Source organism: Rhinolophus ferrumequinum, chromosome 24 (genome assembly GCF_004115265.2).
Source record: "Rhinolophus ferrumequinum isolate MPI-CBG mRhiFer1 chromosome 24, mRhiFer1_v1.p, whole genome shotgun sequence".
Classification (NCBI taxonomy): Eukaryota; Metazoa; Chordata; class Mammalia; order Chiroptera; family Rhinolophidae; genus Rhinolophus; species Rhinolophus ferrumequinum.
This window is the reverse complement of record NC_046307.1, coordinates 8,613,958-8,634,430: the sequence shown is the minus strand read 5'-3', so window position 1 is coordinate 8,634,430 and position 20,473 is coordinate 8,613,958. Positions and strand designations below refer to the sequence as shown.

General features: G+C 56.6%; 1 protein-coding gene across 2 annotated transcripts; it reads right to left on the bottom strand.

Annotated features, from left to right (window-relative positions):
* Window positions 1-5,087: 5,087 nt before the first annotated feature.
* Window positions 5,088-20,041, bottom strand: PDLIM4 (PDZ and LIM domain 4). Of its 2 annotated transcripts, XM_033097075.1 has the most exons (7): window positions 19,867-20,041; window positions 15,147-15,298; window positions 10,852-10,933; window positions 6,297-6,478; window positions 5,919-6,082; window positions 5,522-5,639; window positions 5,088-5,399 (listed from the first exon to the last, which is right to left on the bottom strand). In XM_033097075.1, the coding sequence occupies exons 1-7, from the start codon at window positions 19,957-19,959 to the stop codon at window positions 5,195-5,197; spliced, it is 996 nt and encodes a 331-aa protein (XP_032952966.1). In that variant the 5' UTR covers window positions 19,960-20,041; the 3' UTR covers window positions 5,088-5,194. The 2 variants fall into 2 exon arrangements, with proteins under 2 accessions (XP_032952966.1, XP_032952967.1); XM_033097076.1 differs by lacking the exon at window positions 5,522-5,639 and having other exon boundaries at window positions 5,182-5,399.
* Window positions 20,042-20,473: the final 432 nt, after the last annotated feature.

Here is a 20,473-nt window from a genome sequence, read left to right as displayed (position 1 = left end):
GTGTGGGAAACTATTACTGAATACTGTGTGGAAAATGATCAACCAGGAAGTTATCCAGAGTTGTGAAGAGTCTGGGGCCCAAGGATAAGAAGCTGTTAGGTTGGGTAAGAATGAGCTGTCCAGGATGGAGCAGGTGGGAAAGGAGGTTGAGGAGGGGACAGGGTGCTCCTCAGGTGGGCAGAGGGACTCTCTGGGCCCATAACCTAGTCACCTGGGCATCACTGTACAGGTCCCCAACTCAGCTGTTCATGGGCTTTGACACAGGGCGAGGCTACTATACCTCCTAGAGGGGCTGGGTCCTTGGCCAGGAAGGGAGGGGGGCTGGCAGGAAGCAGGCTCTGGGTTTCTCCTGCCCTCACCCCTTTCCTTGCTTCTGAAGGAGGAAGGTGGCAGACTAAAGGTGTCACACCTTTAGAGAACTAAAAGGGATGACTCGGTTTTCGTTTCAAGCTCCTCGGAGGGTCATGGAAGGCTGTGAGAATCTGAAAGAGAGCTTGATTAAGCTGAACTTACAGGTCAGCATGACTGAAATTGTGGGGACATAAGCAGGGTTGTCTGTCAGCAGAGGTCAGTAGGGACTGTACCTCGTGGGGCCTGTGGGTGGGGACTGGGAGTTTAGACTTTGTCCTGAGAGCAGTGGGAGCCAGGAGTTTTAGTAGATAGGAGTGACATAACCAGAATTGCATTTTACAAAACTCCGTTTGCTTGTGTGTGCAGAGAGGATTGAGGGGCCAGACCGGAGACAGGAAGGTGAGGCAGGAGGCTATTACAGCACCGGGCAGGACAATGTGGGGGCCGGGACTGGGGCTGGAGCTCTGGAGGCTAGTTAGAGATTAGTTAGGGATGAATGCAGTTATGCCTACTAACAGGTCTCCCTGCTTCCACCTTTGCCCCTTACGGTCTATTCTCCCTATAGCTGCCAGAGTGATCCTGGTTAAAACATAAAAGTCCAGGTCGTGCCACTCCTCTGGCTTCTCATCTCAGAGTACAAGCCAAAGTCCTTCCTGTGGCTTACAAGGTCAACATGGTCAGCCTTCTTGTCTCCACATCTCTCTGACCGCATCTACTACTGCTAGCCACCTCACGTACACCAGCCATTTCTTCACCGTTCTTAGGACTCGCAAGCACGTGCCTACCCCACCCTGCCCCACTCAGGGCCTTTGTATTTCCTGCTCCCTCTGCCTAGAATGTAATTTCCCCAGATATCCACACAGAGGCTCCTCACTACCTCAGGTTTCTGCTCAAAAGTCACCTTATTTGTGAGGTCTTTCTAAATTCCTCATTTGAAGGGATCGCTTATTCTCTACTGTGATAGCCTATTTATTTCCTTTATGGCACTGCTTATAATGTGTACTTATGTTTGTTCAAAATGTTTTCCTAGTAGTTAGCAAAACGCCTGGAACATAGTGGATTCTTAGTAAATAATTAGTTTGAGTGAGTTGAGGTTGAGGTTGCAGGAGGAAGGCGGTTGCCCTCAGGCCGTATCCCCCCTTAAAGGTTTAGGCAGCACAATGTGCCAGCTGAAACCAGGAGAGTGAGTGAGGAAGAAGGTGGTGAGAGGGCATGGAGGCCCAGGATGTGTGTGTGTGTGAGGGTGGGTGCTGGCCCCAGGGCTCCCACACCTCTCCGTGCCTGGCCTGGGGTCTGGGCAGGACAGAGGCAGGTCTGGGCCAGGCTCTGACCAAGGAGATAACAGGTGTGCCAGAAGCACTGGACAAAGAGGGAGGGGCTGGGGTAGAGGGCATGTGGATGGGAACTACTAACTCTGCCTGGGGACGGGCAGGCCACGACTTTGCTCTAGGGGAGGGGACAGTAGAGCTGGGTTTTGAAGAGTGAGTAGGGGTTTGCTGGATGGAGAAGAATAAAGGCATTTTGAACTCGAGAGGTCTGAGGGGTATGAAAAGGCAGATGGCTCAGAGAACGGTGAACTGCCTGATGCAGCAGAGGAGGGGAGGCCACGCGGTCAGCAACCAGAGGTCAGAGGCTTTAAATGCTAGGTCTATAAATGATGGATCAGGGACTCCAGCCTGAGGGCCCTGGGAGCCATGGAGGGGTCCATGAAGGAAGAGAGTGAGAGAATCCTCCAGCTGCTCTGAAATGGGCCCCAGAAATGCTCAGATCGCAGAACCCCAGACAGAGTGATGGGTAGGATGCGATGGTCCGTAGGGGTGAGGGTGTAGAGGGTGACGTCTAAGTTTCTAGTTAGAAGGACTCGGAGGCGTGGACCTGACAGAGGGGCAGGTTTGGGGACAATAGTGAGAGTATCGTCTGGGCCAGGTGGGCTGAGGAACTCTTGAGCTGTGGATCGTGGATCTGTGTCTCCTCCTGGAAACCGGCCTCCTTGGGTCACAGAGACACTGTCCCATAGGGACCCTGTCCCAAGATTTTCATGTACATCACATTTGGGTTCAGTTATGGCCTCTGGGCAGAGACCTAACCTCTGACGCAAGGAAAGGACAAATCAGCTTGGCGGCTCTGGGCGCCATTCCTCTTAGCTCCTGTCTCCCCCACCCCTCACCAGGATGCCTGCCTAACAAGGGCTGCTTTGGCTGCTGCAGTCCTGCGAGGGTGGAGCTGCTGGTCTTGGGGGTGCTAAGGATGCCAAAGAGGCTCAAGGACCCCTCAATTTGGGTGGCAGTCCCTGTGGGGGAGGGGGTGATTGCCCATCCCGGGATGGAGAGCATCGGCGATTGGTGGAGCTACAGCGAGCGGTGGGAGTCGGAAGCCAGCCGCGTCTCTGAGGGTTTGAGTCAGAGAGCGGGGTGGAGGCCTGTGCTCCTGGCTCCGGTGTTTTTCCACCGTTTCTGCGCCTAATGGCTTCCCTGGCTGCCCGTCACTCCCTCCGCTTCCGCCCACCGCTGGGTGGGGACCTCCCCATGTTTGCAGGAGAGGCGGGGCGAGGAGGGAAGAGCGGACTCTCCCGCCACCACACCCGACTCGGGTGCGGCCGCCGGGTGCGTGTGTTGTGAGCGCGCGCAGGCGCGCGGCGCCGGGGCCCGGCCCTCCGTCTTCTCCCGGCGTTCACTGTCTGACCCCTGGCGGAGCGGGAGGGACACGGGCGGGGCGGGGCGGGGCGGGGCGGGGCGGGGCGGGGCCGGAGTCACCCGTAGAACCAGGGCCCGCGACTCCAGCCCCCTCTACTCGCCTCACTTCTCAGGGGCGCTTGCCCACTGTCCCGGCCTGTGCTTCCTCAGGGAGGGAAGGGGGCGGCGGGAGGGGCCTTGGGAAGGAATCCCAGTAACCAATTAAAGCAGGAACACAAGATCTACGAGAAGAAAGCGGAAATAAAAATGTACGGCAATGAATAAATGGCACGGTAAGCACAGATCACAGTATTGCCCGGGAGGAAAGGACTCTATGCCAGTTCTCACCAAGTGACTCTGTAGAGTCAGGGCAACCCCAGTCACGGTTCAAAGAAGTTTGTTTTCTTCTGGAGAGCCTGACGTATTGAATCCAAACCTCTGACAACTGGAAATGTGTACGAATAGGCTTGACAGGTTTGTAAAGAAGAACAAGGAGGAGAGATTGGGATATTAAACTCTAAAACGATAGTGATTAAACCAATGTGATACCGTCACGGGAATAGGGAAATAGACCAGGGGGATAGAGTCCAATAACAATCATTCTTACAAAAGTATGAAAAGTTCTATCATTAAGAAGTTAAACCTTGGGGGAAAAGAGTGAAGGGTTTAGACTTTAGAGCAATTCACACAAGAACTCTCGGATGGAGACCATTCTGTTCCCCGCTGTTCGCTCAGCGCCCACCAACAAACACAAAAAATATCTGTTGAGTGCATGCTCACCACTGGTAATCAGAGACATGCAACTTAGAGCTACTTACCGCGTTTTACTTATCAGTTTGCAAAAATGAAAAAAAAATGATAATGCCCTGTGTTGGCAAGAGCGTGAGGAAATGGGTACTCGTGTCCTGATGATGAGAGTGTGAATTGATAAAAGTCTTTTGTCGTTTGCGGTAGTACAAAGTTGAAAATAGGAAAAACGTACATTACTGGGGGCTCACTAAAAACCTGAGATTATTAAATAAACGAAGCTGTTCCCTGTCCCGAGCAAGCTAACGAGAGGGTAAATGCATGTGATCCGGAGTCCAGTATGCGTCCTCTGGTGTGAACAGCCACAATTCACCAGCTCCTGACACCATTTATATTTTTAAAAAGTGCGAGTCTGTACCGACGTGTGCAACCAAGCGGTTTAAGTCTCGAGGCCGCCGCATACACTGTAACCCCTGGGCCTCGGAAGAGGGGTGGAGTTTACTCTCGGTTTTGGAGACAGAACATCGTGGAGAGTGCGGCCCTAGGCGAGTGTTTTTCTTTCTAAAATCTTACCCCCTCTCTTCTTCTTTCCTCCTCCCTCCTCCCTCCCCACGCCTCTCTGCCTCTCTCTGCCTCTCTCTCTCTCTCTCTCTCTCTCTCTCTCTGTCTCTCTCTCTCGCTCTCTCTCTCTCGCTCTCTCTCTCTCGCTCTCTCTCTCGCTCTTTCTCTCGCTCTCTTTCGCGCACTCTCTCGCTCGCTCTCTCTGCCCCCTGGTGGGGAGAAAAGGGAAGGGGAAAGAAAAGAGGTAGCGGAGGGAAAAGAGAGTCCCAGAAGGGAGAATGCCTAGAGCGCCCGGAGGCCGATTCAGCCCAAGAGATCCCCGAGTCACACAAACCCCGCGGCACAATCCCTCCTGCGGATGCGGGGGACTGCCTGCGCTAGTGCTGGTGGCCAGACGTGGCCTTTCCTGTCCTTGCTCCCCTTCTCCATATCTTTGCACACAGTTCTTTACAGCTCTTCCCCTTCATCCCTTAGTTCTCAACTGGCACCTTCCCTGACTCCACGCAGGTCAGACCCCTTGGTGTGACGTTGCCTTACAGCACCTCAGACCTCGCCTCCCCATGAATAGAATTGCCCCTTGTGATTCAGTTCTGCCATCCACCCAGGCTGTGGCCTCCTTGAGGACAGCACAGTACCTGTCTTGCTCTCCATAACACCCAGTGCCTAGGACATCTTGGCACCTGAACAGAGGTAGCGCTTGGGAGCCATGGCCTGCGCTAGAGGGAGGCTGGCCAGGGCACTGAACTGGTCAGGGCTGAGCAGAGAGAGTTTATTAGAGAGGCAAGGGGCAAACACATATTTACACGGGCTGCGCAGGGGCATTAAAAGAAGCAGAGGCAGGGACAAAAGGTTCCGGGAGAGGCTCAGACGAGTTCCACCTTGGCATTGGGGTACACGGCCACCACATCGTAGCCCTCGGGCGGCTTGACGCGAGCCTTGGCGTGGCTCTCACAATAGAGCCGCTCGTCCAGAAAAAAATAACCGCGCTGCTTGAGGTTCAGCCCGCAGTCACTGCACATGAAGCACTCGGGGTGGTACAGCTTGTCCCGCGCCTTGACGATGGTGCCCCTGATGTGAGACAGGCAGAGGACAGCATGGGGTGACAGATTCACCAGCACGCCCTGCCCAGGGTGTCGGGTAGGGTCGGGAGAGCTGGGGTCTGGGTGGGAAAGGCAGGGGACAGTACTCACACGATGCCGTGGCCGCAGCGGGTGCACTCGGGTAGCCCCTGCAGGCCACTCAGTGGGGCGCCCAACTTGCCAGCCGTGGGCTTGAGGTTCCGGGGGCCGGCAGGCCCCGGCCGCTCTCCTGAAAGCCAGAGCATGGGTGGCATGAGCCGGGTGCAGACAGGCAGAAGTCAGAAAAGGGAAAAATTTCACTTCTGGGGGTGTGGGGTTGGACCCTGCTTCTGGGGCTACCACCACACAGAGTGGAGAGGGAGTTTGGAGGGCAACAAGAAGTGTGGGAACGCTGTGAGGAGCCAGGGGAGGGGCAGACAGCTGGGAGGCAGGATGTGGGGTGCCAAGGTTCTGCTGGGGGGGACCACAGGGAGTGGGAAAGCAGGTGGGGTAAGGGTGGGAGTCTTACCGCCCTCGCTGGCCTCCAGCATGCCCTGCAAGTAGCGGAAGGAGCCTGACTGCTTGGGCTCTGCAGCTGGGGGCTCGGCGGGCTCCCTCAGCATCCTGTACACTTCTGAGCCCAGGTCGACTCCACAGTCGCGGTTCCGAGAGAGGATTCTGGCTGGGTCAGTGCTGGGCGAAAGAGATGCACGAAGGGAAAGGGTTACAGTACCAGCCTTCACTCTGCCAGTTCAGGGGTCTGGTGCAGTTTCATAGGTCAGAATGCAAGAAGTTGAGACCCAGTGACTAAGTGTCAGGGGTCAGCATGGGACCTGGTGAGATTTGAGGGATCAGGGCTTAAGATGCTATCGAGGTGTGGCTACAAAAACCATGGTCTCAGTGCTACCTGTGGGGTGGAGACACGTGCAGGGTGTTCATCTGGGCCAATAAGGTGGCCTCACTGCTGCTGCCATTGTGAGGGACTGAGAGGCGAGGTGGCTGCCCATAAGGAGATCCCAGGCCTGGCCTACCATCTTCTGGCCCAATTCCCGTGGCTGAGGGCCGCCTGCTGGTCGCTGGACTGCCATCCTACAAGAAAGAGGGGCCTGAGGCACTGGGAAACCCTCGGGTAGGGCCTCTGGCCATTCCTGGTCCACCTCCCCCTACCCTGCTATGCCAGGCCTTCGTGGATGTTGGCTGGCTACTCCTGCTTTGGCATCTCTGGGCAATGGTGCCCAGCCTGTGGAAAGTCAGACACAAAAACCTGAGTGCCTGACATGCAGTCTTGGGTCATGAACTCTGTGGTGGTTCTGACCACCAGTGCCCATGAGGGACAGTCCTGGGGCGGGACCATCCCAAGAAGCCTTTCAAGGCCAGTGTGGCTGGAGTAGAGTGTGTGGCTTCCTTGTAGAGGCGGTCCTGGTGCCAAACCTTTCTATTTATCAGAACTGTGCTAGGTACTGGCTGGGCCCATGGCTGGGGACACAATGAAGAAACTCCTGTCCTGCAGTAAGGAAGAGTCATCAATCATTGTGTGCCCAAGGCCCTTTGGTGGGGCCAGAGGCCAGCCCCCTCCGAGCCTGTACCTCTGCCCCCATTTCCTGCTTCCCAGGCCAAAATGGTGGCCTTCTGTAGGCATAGCAGATGAGGGGCAGAGGCTGGGCCAGGGCTCAAGGCTCCCCACTCCACTACCCCACAGCCAGCCTGATGCCCATGGCTGAAACATTTGGGGGAGGAGGACCCTGAACACACCTCCTCAGCCCATGAGAAGAAGGCAGGATCTCTGTGGGTGTGGGTCTGAATGGGGACTGGGGCTCTCTGTCCCTGCAGAGTCCAGGCTGGGTTGCCCCTAGCTTGCAGGCACATGTCCACGGCAACACAGGCATGCAAACTCTCACGGGTATGTTTCTAGACATACACCTGCACGAAGACAGCGCTCACTAGCCAGTCTGTCCACATACACCTAGTCACACATACATGGTTCCACATACTCGGAGTCAGTGTTGGTTACCCCGGGGGTGACCATGGTGGCCTCCATGGCTGGGATGAGGTTGGTGGCCTGAGCACCCTGGCTTTAGAGTGGAGCCAAAGAGTCCAGGCCATGAAGGTGGTCCCAGCCTCAGGCTGGGAGGAGACATGTAAATTTCCCCTCTGCTCTACAGTGTGGACATGGAGGATAGATGGGGAGGAAAGGATGCCTAACCCTAGGGGGAAAGAGGCTGGCTTGGAGTCAGGCAGCCGCCAGCAATGGGACACAGTCGAGCCTGCAGGGCTTTATCCCAACTGCCCCTGCTTTTTACAGGCTCTGAGCTGGGTGGGAGTTTGAGGAATGGATGGCCAGTAGCTGAGTAGGAGTGGCGACCCCACTTCCCCCACCACAACAAAGGAGAGGGTCTCTCACTGCCCGGGTGGGCCCCCATCAAGGAGGCAACAGCAGGAGGAAAACCTTCATCCCCACTGGGCCCAACAAAAACCTCTGAGAAACCTGAGCACTCTCGTACATGTGTCTGCAGGGCAGGCAGGCAGGCAAGCTGGCTTGGCCTCTAATGGGGACCAGATGGGCCATGGGCCATGGGGGCAGGGCTGGGCTGGGTGGAGAGGAGGCTTCAACAGGAAGGGAAAGTCAGAGGGACCTGCAGGAAGGAGGTCCTCACTCACCCCCACCCAGCAGGGTGTGAGTCCACTGCAGGGTCATCAGAGCCGTAGCCACCCATGCAGCAGCCTTTCTAGGGCTGCACTCTGGTTAGGGCACACACGGTGACCTCGATCTTGGTTTGAGTTTCAGTTCTATCACTCACTAACTGAGCAAGTCACTTCACTTCTCTGAACCTCAGTTTCTTCACCTGTGAAATGGGGAATACGGTCTCTATATCGTAAGTTCCTTGTAGGGATAAAAATGAGACAGTCACATACAAAGTACTTAGCACAGTGCCTGGCACACAGCAAATGCTTATTGGATGAATGGCTGTCATGGGTGTTCCCGAGCCCCATTCCTGGATTTCCCCTCTCTGTGTGGTGGTATACCTGGTCCCAGATGCTCCCCGTCTCTGAGGACCCACCAGCTGCTGATTTGGTTGTTGAAGCCTCAGTGGGTTAGTTAGCAGAATGGATGTAACTGCCTGCTTGTTCATCAGCTCACACAGGACTGTGGTCAGCATGTGGGACACTCAGCTTGGGTGGAGGTGGGTGCTGAGTCCAGATGAGCAGATGGCACCTCCCCGAGGCCAAGCTCCAACTCTCTCTGTCAGTCTGGAGGGAACAGGCTGCACGTGCAAGGGCTGCCTGCTCCACCTGGTTTGCTTTAATTCATCACCTGGTTCTCAGCTTAAATGCCTCCCTCTCCAGGAAATTTTCCTGACCACCATCCTTCCTTTACTCTTGGCTGTGCCAGGTGCCTCCTGCGTCCCCACGTGAGGCCTGACAGGAGAGTCTTCTATAACCCTACATGGAATGGGGCCTGAAGTTACACTTGGCCCTGTCACATCCCGCTTGGGGTGGGGGGGGCGTGCCAGAGTTCTTTGTGCTGGTTGTAGGGCCAACTGTGGTTTTCTCCTCCTCTGATGGCTCCAGCTGGGCCTACCCTCCTCCCCACTGCAGGCAGAGGGTGGGAGCAGTGTGGGACAATGGGCCCTGTGTCTGTGTTACTGAGGCTACAGCCATGCAGGGGCTGCGTGGGGGTGTTTCTTTCGCCACCCATGGAGCGCGTGACCTTTTAAGTACAAAAGGCGGGCAGCAGCTGAGGGGCTGCCCTGTTGCTTGTGGAAAATCCCTCTGCTTCCAGCCTGAGCAGCCTGGTCCTTGAGGAGGTCAGTGAGGGAACATGAGGGGGCAGGGGGACTTGCTCTTCAGCCCTCAGAACCCATAGGCCCACTGGCCCTGAGCCTCTCCTGGAGCACTGAACAGAGCAAGCTCAGCCCCCTTTGTTCTATCCATCCTGACACTGAGCCTCACACATGAGCCGGGGGCCTGCACACCCTGCCCCCCTCGGCCCCCCTCATGTCAAGCATGGCCAATTTGTCTCTCCCCACTTCTCCCCGTCCCCACCCCATGGGCCTTGGGTCCATGAGACTCTCCCAGAGCAAGCTTCCCAGGCACAGGTGTGGCCACGAATCACTGCAAGAACAGAGTGGACATGAGCAGGCCCAGGAGGCCATAACCCTACATGCTGAGGTCCTGCAGAGAGGAAACCAAGAGTCTCTTTGTGTCCCTGCCCCGTCACCTCACCCCTCACCTCTATCTTCTCACCCTCTGGGAACTTTCTTTCCTCTGAACCTATGGTGTAGTCTCACCTCTGGGCCTTTGTATGTGCTTCCTAGCACGCTTTCTCTCTCCATGCCCTTTTTCCTGCCTTATTCTTCCTAGGCCTTCAGGTCTGGGCTTGGATACCCTCTCTTCCAAGAAACCCTCTCTGATCCCTCGACAGAGTCAAGTGCCTCCTCTGGACTCCTTACGTCCCTGCCATCCCAGAACTGCTAAGTGCCTTTCCCTTCCAGAACAGGCCCTCCCTGGTATGTGGTAAGCATCTGGCCTCAGGGATGCCAGCAAAGACAAGATAGGGAACAAATGTCAGAGCAAGATGGGGATTGGGATAGATGGTAAGGGAGAAGCCAAGCGGATCCTTCCCTCCGATACAGCGAAGCCTCCATGGCAAGAGAGTGGACACAAGCAGGCCCAGGAGGTCATGGACTTAACATACTGGGGCCCAGGGTTCTGACTCCATCACACACCAGGCCAGTGTCCACCTTGCCCAAACTCTGTGGCACAGAGATGTTGAGTTGGCGCTGGATACCTCAATCTTGCCCACTGGTGTCCCGTTAGTCCATGGCAAATGAGGCCCTACAGCAGCCTGGCCCCCCTTACTCTCCTTGGGGATAGCACCATAGCTGTGACTCCTGTCATACACAGGTGACTGAGCAGACGGGCCTGTAGCACGAGGTCTGCTAGGTGCAATCACAGATGGCCAGGAGAAAACTTCAGCCTCGGGAGGGCAAGGAAGTACCTTACATTCTAAGGTCAGTCCTGTGGCCTGAGGTTGGCTCTGGCTAGGTGGGTGCCCATGGCTAGGATGAGACAAAAGAGTGCCCCATTGCCTGAGATGACTCCACAGCCTGAGGTTGTGCCCCACCCCACCCCCAAGCCTGATGACTTCCCCCTGGTCTAGTATCACTGGGCACCAGAGTGAAGCCCAGCTGGGCGGGTGGTAGCCCTAAGCCAAGCTTGGCCCCGTCCTCACCACAGATACCTTTGTTCCAGAATCTAGGACTACCTGGGACATAGACAGAGCACCTAGGAGGTACCCATCACCAGGGAAACATAGGATGGGGCAGGGACAAGGCCCAGAGAAGCCTTCTGCTTTAGTCTGGCCTGGGCATCCGAGTGCCTTGGTGAGGACATCCAATGTGTTAAACCCGTGAACCAGGCCTGGCCCCTCTGTCCTGGGCTTGCTCTGAATCTGTACATACCTGGGCCTCAGGGTCAATGTGGATCCTGTGTGCCTGAGCCTTGCTGTCATCTGGGGTGCTGGGCCAGCTCCTGCCTTCAGGCCTGTGGCAGGAATTAGGATGGTCAGATACATCTGCTTACTACCGTGTTTCCCCGAAAATAGACCTAGCTGGACAATCAGCTCTAATGCATCTTTTGGAGCAAAAATTAATATAAGACCTGGTATTATATCATATCATATCATATTAAGACCCGGTCTTATAGTAAATTAAGATCGGGTCTTATATTAATTTTTGCTCCACAAGACGCATTAGAGCTGATGGTCTGGCTAGGTCTTATTTTCGGGGAAACACGGTATGCCCACCATGCCTGGGAACCAGGACCAAGAGGGGCTGGGCTCTAGGCCCAGAGCCACCCAGGACCAGGCCTGGCACCCTGGATGGAGAAGGACACACCAGTGCTTTCCCCTGCACCAGAATGGTGGCTGTGGTGGCAAGGAGACACAGCTCTAGATTTTGCCACTCGCCTGGGACGGGGCTGTGTGTCCCTTCACCACCAGCTACTCCACCCTCTGTGGTCTAGTTTCTAGAGAGGAAGCTGTAGCTTCCCCACTCACCTACCTGCTCAGTGGCCTATGGGGACTTAGCAAAAAGAGGGCCAGCGCACGGTAGGGCGAGCCAGGCCTCATACTTCGATCAGCTAGGAGTCCATCCACTCATCCATCCCTCTCTGTCCATAGCCTCTGGCCGGGCCTGGGGGTCGGCACCCACAGGCTCTGGGGGAGGTGGAATACAGACTCTGAGGGGTGTGCCTCCCTCCTCCTGCTGCCGGCGGAGTCATCATCAATGTCTGCCCAGCCCAGATGGGAAACAGGCCATTAGGAAATTCCTACTTCACCATAGAAACCAAAAGCCAAACACCACTCAGGAGGGAGAAAAACATCATAAACCTGCCATAAGCAGGGCAGACAGGGCCGAGAGGCTATAGGCCTGGGGCCTAGTCCTGCCACTTAGTAGCCCTGTGAGAAGGCAGGCCAGGAGGGTGCATGGACGTTGGACTGGAGAGTGTAAGTGAGGCTGGTTAGACCAAAGGGGAATGTTGTCCCCACTCTACCCCAAAAGGCCTCCTAGGGCTTCTCGAGGTCTCACCACTGGGCCAGCAGCTCAACCCTACCTCTCTTGCCGACTCAGAGGAGGGTTTTAACAATCTGTCTACACCTGGATCCACACTCACTCTGCACTTCCTCACCTTGGCCCATTCCTTGGCCCCCTTCAGGCTACCTTTTTCCCACACAGCCTTCTAGAGGTCTGTGGCACACGGCTCTTCTGCCCCAGGGCAACGCCACCCCCATTGGCATCTGGCTCCAGCCCCCTCAGCCAGGCTCCCAAGTGACTTTCCCAACTCACAGCTCTCACTGTGGCCTCCACCCACTCAGAACTCCGCGGGGATGAGTCTAGAACATTTCGTGTGGCTATCTGGCTTCATATGTCCCTGAAGTTCTGCCCAGAAAAGAAGAACAAGCCTGAGGTCTGAAAGTCAGAGGGTACAAAGTACCCAGAGCCAGGAAGGTGGCTCAAGGTATCAGATCAGAATGAAGGGCTTATTCGTGTGTCAACCTCCATCTCCATGCCTCCGCTTCAGGCTGGGCAGGTGGCTCCATCTGCCATCTTTAAGCAAAATGACAGCCAAAGGGTAGGCTGTGCAAATGCATCTTATACCACATGTACGGGGAATAGAGGATCCACCAGAAGCCCCACCAGGGTTGGAGCTGATGCCACAAAGTTCCTGGACCTACAGAACTTGCCCAGAAAGTGTGGGTTGGCTTAAATTGTTAGACGCCAGGCTTTAATTTCCAGACAAAATAAGCATAACAGGGAAACGGGGCCTTCACTTTTCATCCTGTGGAGAAGTCTGTGGAAGATCAGAGCCCTCTGCACATGAGACGCCAGGCAGGGAAGCTGGTCTGGGGAGAGGAGCCCATGTTGGGGGTGTCTACCCATAGCATAGATTCTGGCATATCAGGCAGGATAGAGAGCAGGGGCAGAGGCCTTGCAGGTGAGAAGGTGCCCAGGAGGAGATGCTGGTCCAGAGGATCAAGGTGGCCCCCGTTTCTCTCTCTCTCTCTCTCTCTCTCTTTCTTTCTTTCATTGGGGAACAGTGTGTACTTCCAGGACTTTTTTTTTCCAAGTCAAGTTGTTGTCCTTTCAGTCTTAGTTGTGGAGGGCGCAGTTCAGCTCCAGGTCCAGTTGCCGTTGCTAGTTGCAGGGGGCGCAGCCCACCATCCCTTGTGGGAGTCGAGGAATTGAACTGGCAACCTTGTGGTTGAGAGCCCACTGGCCCATGTGGGAATCGAACCAGCAGCCTTCGGAGTTAGGAGCACGGAGCTCCAACCGCCTGAGCCACCGGGCCGGCCCAGCCCCAGTTTCTTGATAACCCAGAATCTGTATGTGTGAGAATTAGGGGTGGGGCTGGAGGACAGGACCCCAGGTTTTCACCCTGACCAAGCAGAGCTGGTACGTCATCGTCACTGAAGCCCAGATGATAAGACAGTCCCCCTTTGGGAGCTGAGGAAGCTAAGGGCTCTGAGATTAAATCACTTGCTGGAGGACAGCAGTTCCCAAGTGCAGAGCTGGGACTGGAACTGTGACAGGAGAGAATGTGCTTACACCTGCTCCATGGCCAGGGAACATATGGGGGCTGAAACGCCGCGGCAGAACAGGTCAGTGGACCCCCAGCCCCATCCATGCCTGGCTTGGAACAAATGACCAGAGAAGGAAGGAAGGAAAAGGCCCCTCCACCCGGCCCCCACCACGCCACCCTGCCCTGACATCATTCTCTCTGGGAACCTCCTGACTCAGGCCCCCTGTGAGCCTCCCCACCCCCACCCCCAGCTCCACTACCACCAGGGCTTCCCTTGTTCAGCCACGAGAGTCAAGGCCAGAGGTGAGTCAGGGCCCAGGAACCCAGCCAAGGGGGTGGCCCCAGAGGCCATTCGTGGGCAGAACAGTGCTGATGTTTCCCCCAGCCAGCCTGTACCTCAGTCTGGGAGAGGGTGATGAATGTGATCCTGCTTTACGGAGAAGGAAACCCAGGCTCACAGAGGTCATCTGGGGTAGCCAAGATCCACAGAGTCTGGATGAGGACCAGCTCTGCTGAACTGCCAGGCTGGGGCCTCCTCACGAGGGGCCAGGCTGGAGTGCACGAAGCCCTGGACTTCCAGATGGGCCCACTTACCACCGAAGGCACAGCTATGGGACCTGCTCCCAACCTGAACCTGGACCTAGGCCAGACACAACCGGGGGCAAGTTCAGAGGCCTTCCCACCATGTTTAATGGCTCCAAGCCAATGGATCACCCCCCACCCTGACAGGGCTAAGGCATAGTTAGCTGTGTTGTGGTTTGGGGAAGCTTCTCCCACACACATCCACAGGGGGTCATGGAAAGTCCCTGTTAGCAGTGAATGTGGCAGAGTTCAGCAGATATGTCTGGCTTCTCTGGATCCAGGCAGGACAGGGGGCAGGGAGATTCCACTCAGGCAGGACCTGAGCAAGGCTAGAGATGCCCCAGGAAGACCTTTCCTCCTAGACTATCTACAGGGGACAGATGGGGCTTGGTGATCCCCAGTCCTCCCTTTCATGATAGGTTGTATAGCATGACACAGTCCGTGGCATCCAGATCTAACCAGGGCAGAAACACAAACCGTAGTGGGGACAGCTGAGGCAGAGCAGTTGTGGCTCTGGCAGGAGTGGTCAGCAGCCAAGTAGGAGTGGAGTCTGGGAGTGAGAAAGACCTGAGGTCACATTTTGCTTCCCAACTCCCTTGCTCTGTGACTTTAAGCACGCGCTAGTCTTTCTGAGCCTCACTGTCTCATCTGCAAAGTGGAGACTATATTAGGTTTTACTTTATCAAGTTGGTTTGAGAGTTAAACAAGGTGTTGGATAAGAACCTTCTTTGAATTAGTCATCAAGCTGGTCACTCAGGGTTGGGGAAAGATTGATGTCACTCCCCACACTCTCCGCCTCCACCCCAGCCTACTCAATGTCTTATTACAGCCCTGATTTTGGGCTACTTTCCCCCAACATATTTCCAGCCCTGAGTTAAAAGACAGCTTCTTCCCTTCTTAAGCCACCCCCCACATTCAGCATCTGCCAGGCCCCTGTGAAAGCACTACCCCTTAGAACTGGGGTGCCCAGGAGCTGAGGCAGAGAGGCTGTGCAAGGCCCAGCTCACCCAGGATGCTGGTCACTCTTAATTCTCCTCCCCTTAAATCCACGCCCCGCCCCCAATTCTCCTGGTCCAGCCTGCCCTATGCGTACCTGCTCACAGAGAGTGTGAGGTGGTCATGGCAGCCTTTGATGCGGTTCTGAGCTTCCAGGTGTGTCATGAGCTCTGTGCTCTCACCATTGATGGCCTGGATCAGGTCTCCGGGGCACAGGGCAGCCAGTGCGGCCTTGCTGCCAGCATGGACCTGTGGGTTGACAAGCCAGATGACTGGGCATTGGTCATTGTGTGGCCTTGCTACAGCCTCTGCTCTAACAACCCACAACTCCAGCACTTAGAGGTCCTGGTAGGGTGTGAAGGCATACGAGAGGGACTTTCTCTGGGCTGGGACAAGTGGGATGTCACTCCTGCAGCCAAGGACATGAAAGGGATAAATAGGGACACATGTGCTCCTAGATACATACAAAGCATGGACATGCCACAAATACCCTACATAGACAGTGCCCCACCCAGCCAGACCTCATGGCAACCCCTTGACCCAACATTCAAACCCTTAGTGACCTTGGCTCCCTACCTGTTTCCTTTCATCCCCATCCACATTCACCTCCACCCACCCACACTCTATCCAGATCATGTGAATGTCCAGGGGGTACCTACGGGCACCAGGTATCTCTCACCTCCACCCTTTTGCAAATGCTGTTCCCTCTACCTAGAACATCCTTTCCCTTGACCCCAAACGCTAATTACTAGCTATCCTCCTCATCCTTCAGGTCTCAGCAGAGAGGCCGCTTCCCCTGGAGCCTCTCCTTTGTGGGCTTTCACAGTACCCTGTGCATCCCCTGTACCACTTGGTTCCCTTAACACCGTTAGTGCCCCTAGGTCTGTGTCATCACCTCCCCAGACAGGTCCAGGGCCATCTACTTCCAGCTGCCAGCCTGCACTGCTGGGTCACAATTTCACCTCCACTTCCTCTGCTGGACAAACACTCACTCAGGCCACTCCAGTATCACTACTGACCCCAGAGGGTCAAGCAGTGTCCACATCTGGAATCTCTTACAATGTCAGTCCCCTGATGAGGATCCCATGAGGCTGGGGATGGGATCACAGGGAGGCCTAAGTAAGCAGCCCAGGGGAATTCAGGCAACAGGGCATCCTTCCCTGTCCCCACTATTGACACACGGCCTTTGGAAATAGACTTGAGGTACCCTCATTCTTACCCACACTCTCCAGCAGTGCCCAGCTGTGGCTCAAGCTGCCAGGGACCCTGTTTCTATTCGTGGGGTGGGAGCTCCTGGAAGCCTGACCAGGCTCAGCTTAGCCTGTTCTCAGTAATGAGTGGACAAAGATGAGGTGGTGGCAGCTCCTTGGCTGGAGTCCTGGTGTGGGCACTGCCCGAGCTGACCTGCCCTGAAATAGGCTGCCCCAAGGAATGTTCTTCTGGAGCATGACACCTTCAGCCACCAGCCACCATAATGTTCACTCGTAGGGACTGGGTACCTGCACAGGCCTGTCCTCCTGGAGGAGGCGCCCACTTGGCTCCATCTCAGCCCCTCATCAATGCCATGCTCTAGGCCCCCTCTTCATGGAGACCTGCTCTGTAACGTTGCCTGGGCTCAGTGCTTTACCCGTAACTAACTAGAGGCAACCTCTCAAGCACCTGATGAGACGGAGGCATTCTCATCCTTATTTACAGACAAAAAAAGAAGAGAGGCTTGGGGGAGGGGCACCTTGCCCCAGTCCTCACACTGGAGAGAGGAGTCTTCTTCCTCAGGGGGGCGGCTAGCTGCAGGATGACTCAGCCAGCACAAGGGTGCATTCAGGCCCCCCGTGGGTGGGGGAAGTTCTCGAAAGCAGAGGTGGCTGAAACTCTGCCAGCTCCACTAGCCCAGAGAGTTCTGGTCAGAGAGGGCTCGAGGCCAGGAAATGGTGACTCTCCCAACAGTTGCTTTTCCATGCATTGTCTCATTACTCCCCAAGGCAAGCCCATTTGCTAGATGAGATGACCGAGACCCAGAGAAGTGCAGAAGGACACTCAGTTGATAAATGGGAGTTAGGATTTCAGTCCAGGTCAACTGGTTCCAAGTCCTGTGCTCTTAAACACAGTGTGCTTTTTTGCAAAAAGGGAGGGTGGGGAGAGAGTGTGTTCCAGGGAGAAGGATTAGCATGTATAACGGCTCATCTGAGAGAGAGAGTAAAAGCAGGCTCCTGTGGCTGAAGAAGCATCCTTAGTGAGGAGAGAGTGGAAAAGTCAGAGAAGGAGCAGGGGCCAGACCTGTGGGCCTTCTAGGCCTCCGTGAGAAGCTCGCATTTCTCCTGGGTGGATGGGAACCATGGAAGGTTCCAAGCAGGGAAGTCACAGGACAGAGTTAAATTCAAGCAGATCCCTCTGGCTACTGAGTGCAGGATAAACAGACGGAAGGAAGGGAGAAGGGAGCAGTGAGTCAGCTGGGAGGCTGGGGCGTGAACCAGCCCCCTCACCTGTAGCAGCTGTATCCTCAGGCCCTGCTCCACTCCACTCAGCTTAGAGTCAGGTGCCATATTATTTCACACAGTCACAGCAAGCTCCAGACAGGCCTGGATTCCTGCCTCTGCTCTGATTCTCTGGGTACATCACCTCAGCCTCTCTGAGCCTCAGTGTCCCCATCTATAATGTGAGGCCAGAGGGAGTCTTTAGTTCTAAGGGCTTTTGTGAAGACTATCTTAGACAATCAGGACAAAAAGTTCCCACAGGGGGTTGGGCACACGGTGGTGCCCATTCCAGGCACTGGTTGCTCGAGAGATGGAACCAACACCCTTTAGGGTGGGGCCTGGAACTCTGGATGCTCCAAAGCCAGCAATCACTATAGTTTGTGGGGAAGAAGCCCTGGACACTGTTCTTGGGGGCTTCCTGAGTCTTCATGGGCTGAGGTTGTAAGGCCCCAACGCTGCCAGGCAGCCAGCCTCCTCCTTGTCTGAGTCCCCACTCGATGGGGGAGCCCCTGAAGCATGGGAGGGTTGGGTCTTGAACCCCCTTGGTGAGGACACTCCCACTTATTGTCAGTGTCTGCAGACCTGCCCTTGAGGTACCGGCTGGGCAAGCCGTGGCCTGTGTCTCCCAGCCCCGTAAATCTCCGCAGATCCCACCCAAACCCCGGCTCAGCCATCCTGGCTCCTCAGGCCTGAGCTGCTGCCGCGTGACTTTGGGGGACAAGGGGGGTTCTTCCTGGCAAACCCTCTTCCAGCCTGCCTGCCTGCCTGGGGCCTGCATCCCGATCAGCTCCAAACAAGGCCGCCACTGCTGCCGCTATGACGTGTGGAGGCCTTTCCTCGGCGGCAGGCAGCCGCGTGGGCAACAGATGTCTCTGCTCCCTGCCGCCTGTGGCCGTCAGCCGCCGCCACTGAGCCTGTCAGCGGCCTCACGCCCAGGGTGCCTGGCCTGCCGGCTGGCCTAGCACCCCCACTAGCCCACCTCTGCGGACACACAGCAAGACACACACAGGCAGACACACACATTCACACCATCCCCAGCAGTGCTCCCTCAGGGAAGTGAGAGATGAAAGGCTCCGGGATGTGTTGAAGGCCTACCTCACTCAGCCCCAGGGACCTGGCAGTGTGGGGTGAGGGCAGATGTGGGAAGCTTCCCAGGACAGCTGGGCCTGCCTGTCACCCTGGCCCCCAGAAATGGGATTCTATGATTCCATGCTCCACCAGGTGCCCAGCCCCCTCCCACGAACTGGAAAGAAGTGTCTGAAAACCCAGTCTGTTTGGTCCAGTCCCACAGCCAGAGGTGGTGGTAGGGTGGGGGAAGGTAGTTCTCAGCTCCCCTGACACAGGCCACCAAAGGCCAAAGCAGCTGTGTGGGGGCAAGAGATAGCTCTCAGATGGCCTCAGGTCCCTTTCTCTCTTCCCTCCAGATTGGGAGCCCCCAAGGACAGAGCCTGGGTTCTCTCCTCTTCTGTCCCCCAGGCTGGGACCCCCAGGGGCAGAGTCTGAGTCTCCTCTTCTGGCCCTTCAAACTATGCGACCCCCAAGGCTGGGCCAGGATTCCGTCTCCCTCAGAATGGGCCCGCGTCCACTCCTCTGCTCCTATGTCCTCCTCCAGATTAGCCACTACCCAGGTGCCCCCTCCTCTTTCTCCCCTGTCCTAAGCCTGGGGTAGTGCATGGCCCTGGAACCTTGAGGAAGTGGACTGCGGCTGTCCTGGCCCTGGGTCTTGTACTGTTTTGTGGGGAAAGCTCATAGTCAAGTCTCTCCTTCACCTGGAAACCAAAAATTCCTCCTGGTCACTTCCCTTAGGTCAACTGAGGTCACTGATGAGAGACGGACTAAAATCAGAGTGGCTAAGTGGATGAATCTTTCTCTTCAGATTCAGGGCAGACCTCAGACCTCTCTGGGATCTCCCAGTTCTACTAGCAGGGACCCTTGATAGGGGAAAGGGGCTCTCAGTCATTTTGCCCCAAATCTTCAGGCTGCGTTGGGTTAAGGCAGCATTTGTGGGCTTCTGTAGATCTGCCCAGACCCCTGGCACATTACTGCGGTCCTTCCCTAGCCTGCAGTGACACCCCCAAAGAGTCCAGCAGGGAGGCTAGTGTGTGAAATCTGGGGGGGATCCTCCAAGGGATAGGGAAGGCAGGCCCAGTGGGAGGGAGGAAAGGGGGTTGGGACGATGCTGCCCTGCCTGGAGGCCTCCTCTACATTCTGGGTGACCAAGGGTCATCCAGGTCAATCCTTGGCTGTCGAGCCTCAAGGACGTCGGGGATCCGGGTCCCGGGTGGACCGCGAGAACCAAGTCTCAGATCCAGGACCTCCCTGCCAACCCATGGCCGCCAGACTCACCCGCGAGATGGTGAGGGGTGCGCTGAAGTCCCGGCCGCCCACCAGGCGGAAGCCCCAGGGCGAAGGGCCGCGCAGAGTCACGGAGTGGGGCATCGCGGGCCAGAGCCGCAGCCGGAGCCTGAGCCGGACACTGAGGAGCCGCCGTCGCCGCCGCCGCCTGGACGCCGCGCCCCGCCCCCGGCCCGCCCGCCCCCGGACCCCCCTCCGCCCGGCCCCCGCCCCCGCTCCCCGCGTGCTCGGATTGGCCCCGCGGCCCGCCCGACCCTCCCACTTTGGGGGGCTCTGAGGACCCGCCCCTCAGTCCCGGACGACTGCCGCCTGGCACCCCCTTCGGGTTCTCGGAGATCCCCCGACTGGGATGGCCTCGACGTCCGGGATCCTGCCCCGGCCTGCGCTTTTCGGGCGGTGGACCCTAGCCCGGCCTTGGAAGGTCGGGCACAGACCCTTTGAAATCGCTTCTACTGGGCGGCGCCCCGGCCGGAGGAGGGATTGGGGGGGGCGCTCCCCAGATGGGGGATGGGGCCACGTCTTGCCCAGAAAACTCCTCCAAGTCCTGGCAGGCAAACCTGCGACCCCACCCCCCGGTGTGGGCCGTACTCCCAACAGC

Coding starts and splice junctions, on each gene's coding strand:
- PDLIM4 (XM_033097075.1), bottom strand. CDS start 19,959: ATGCCCCACTCCGTGACTCTGCGCGGCCCTTCGCCCTGGGGCTTCCGC. Junction 15,299..19,866: donor CACCCCTCACCATCTCGCGG/GTGAGTCTGGCG, acceptor GTCAACCCACAG/GTCCATGCTGGCAGCAAGGC. Junction 6,479..10,851: donor ACATTGACCCTGAGGCCCAG/GTATGTACAGAT, acceptor TCTTTCTTGTAG/GATGGCAGTCCAGCGACCAG.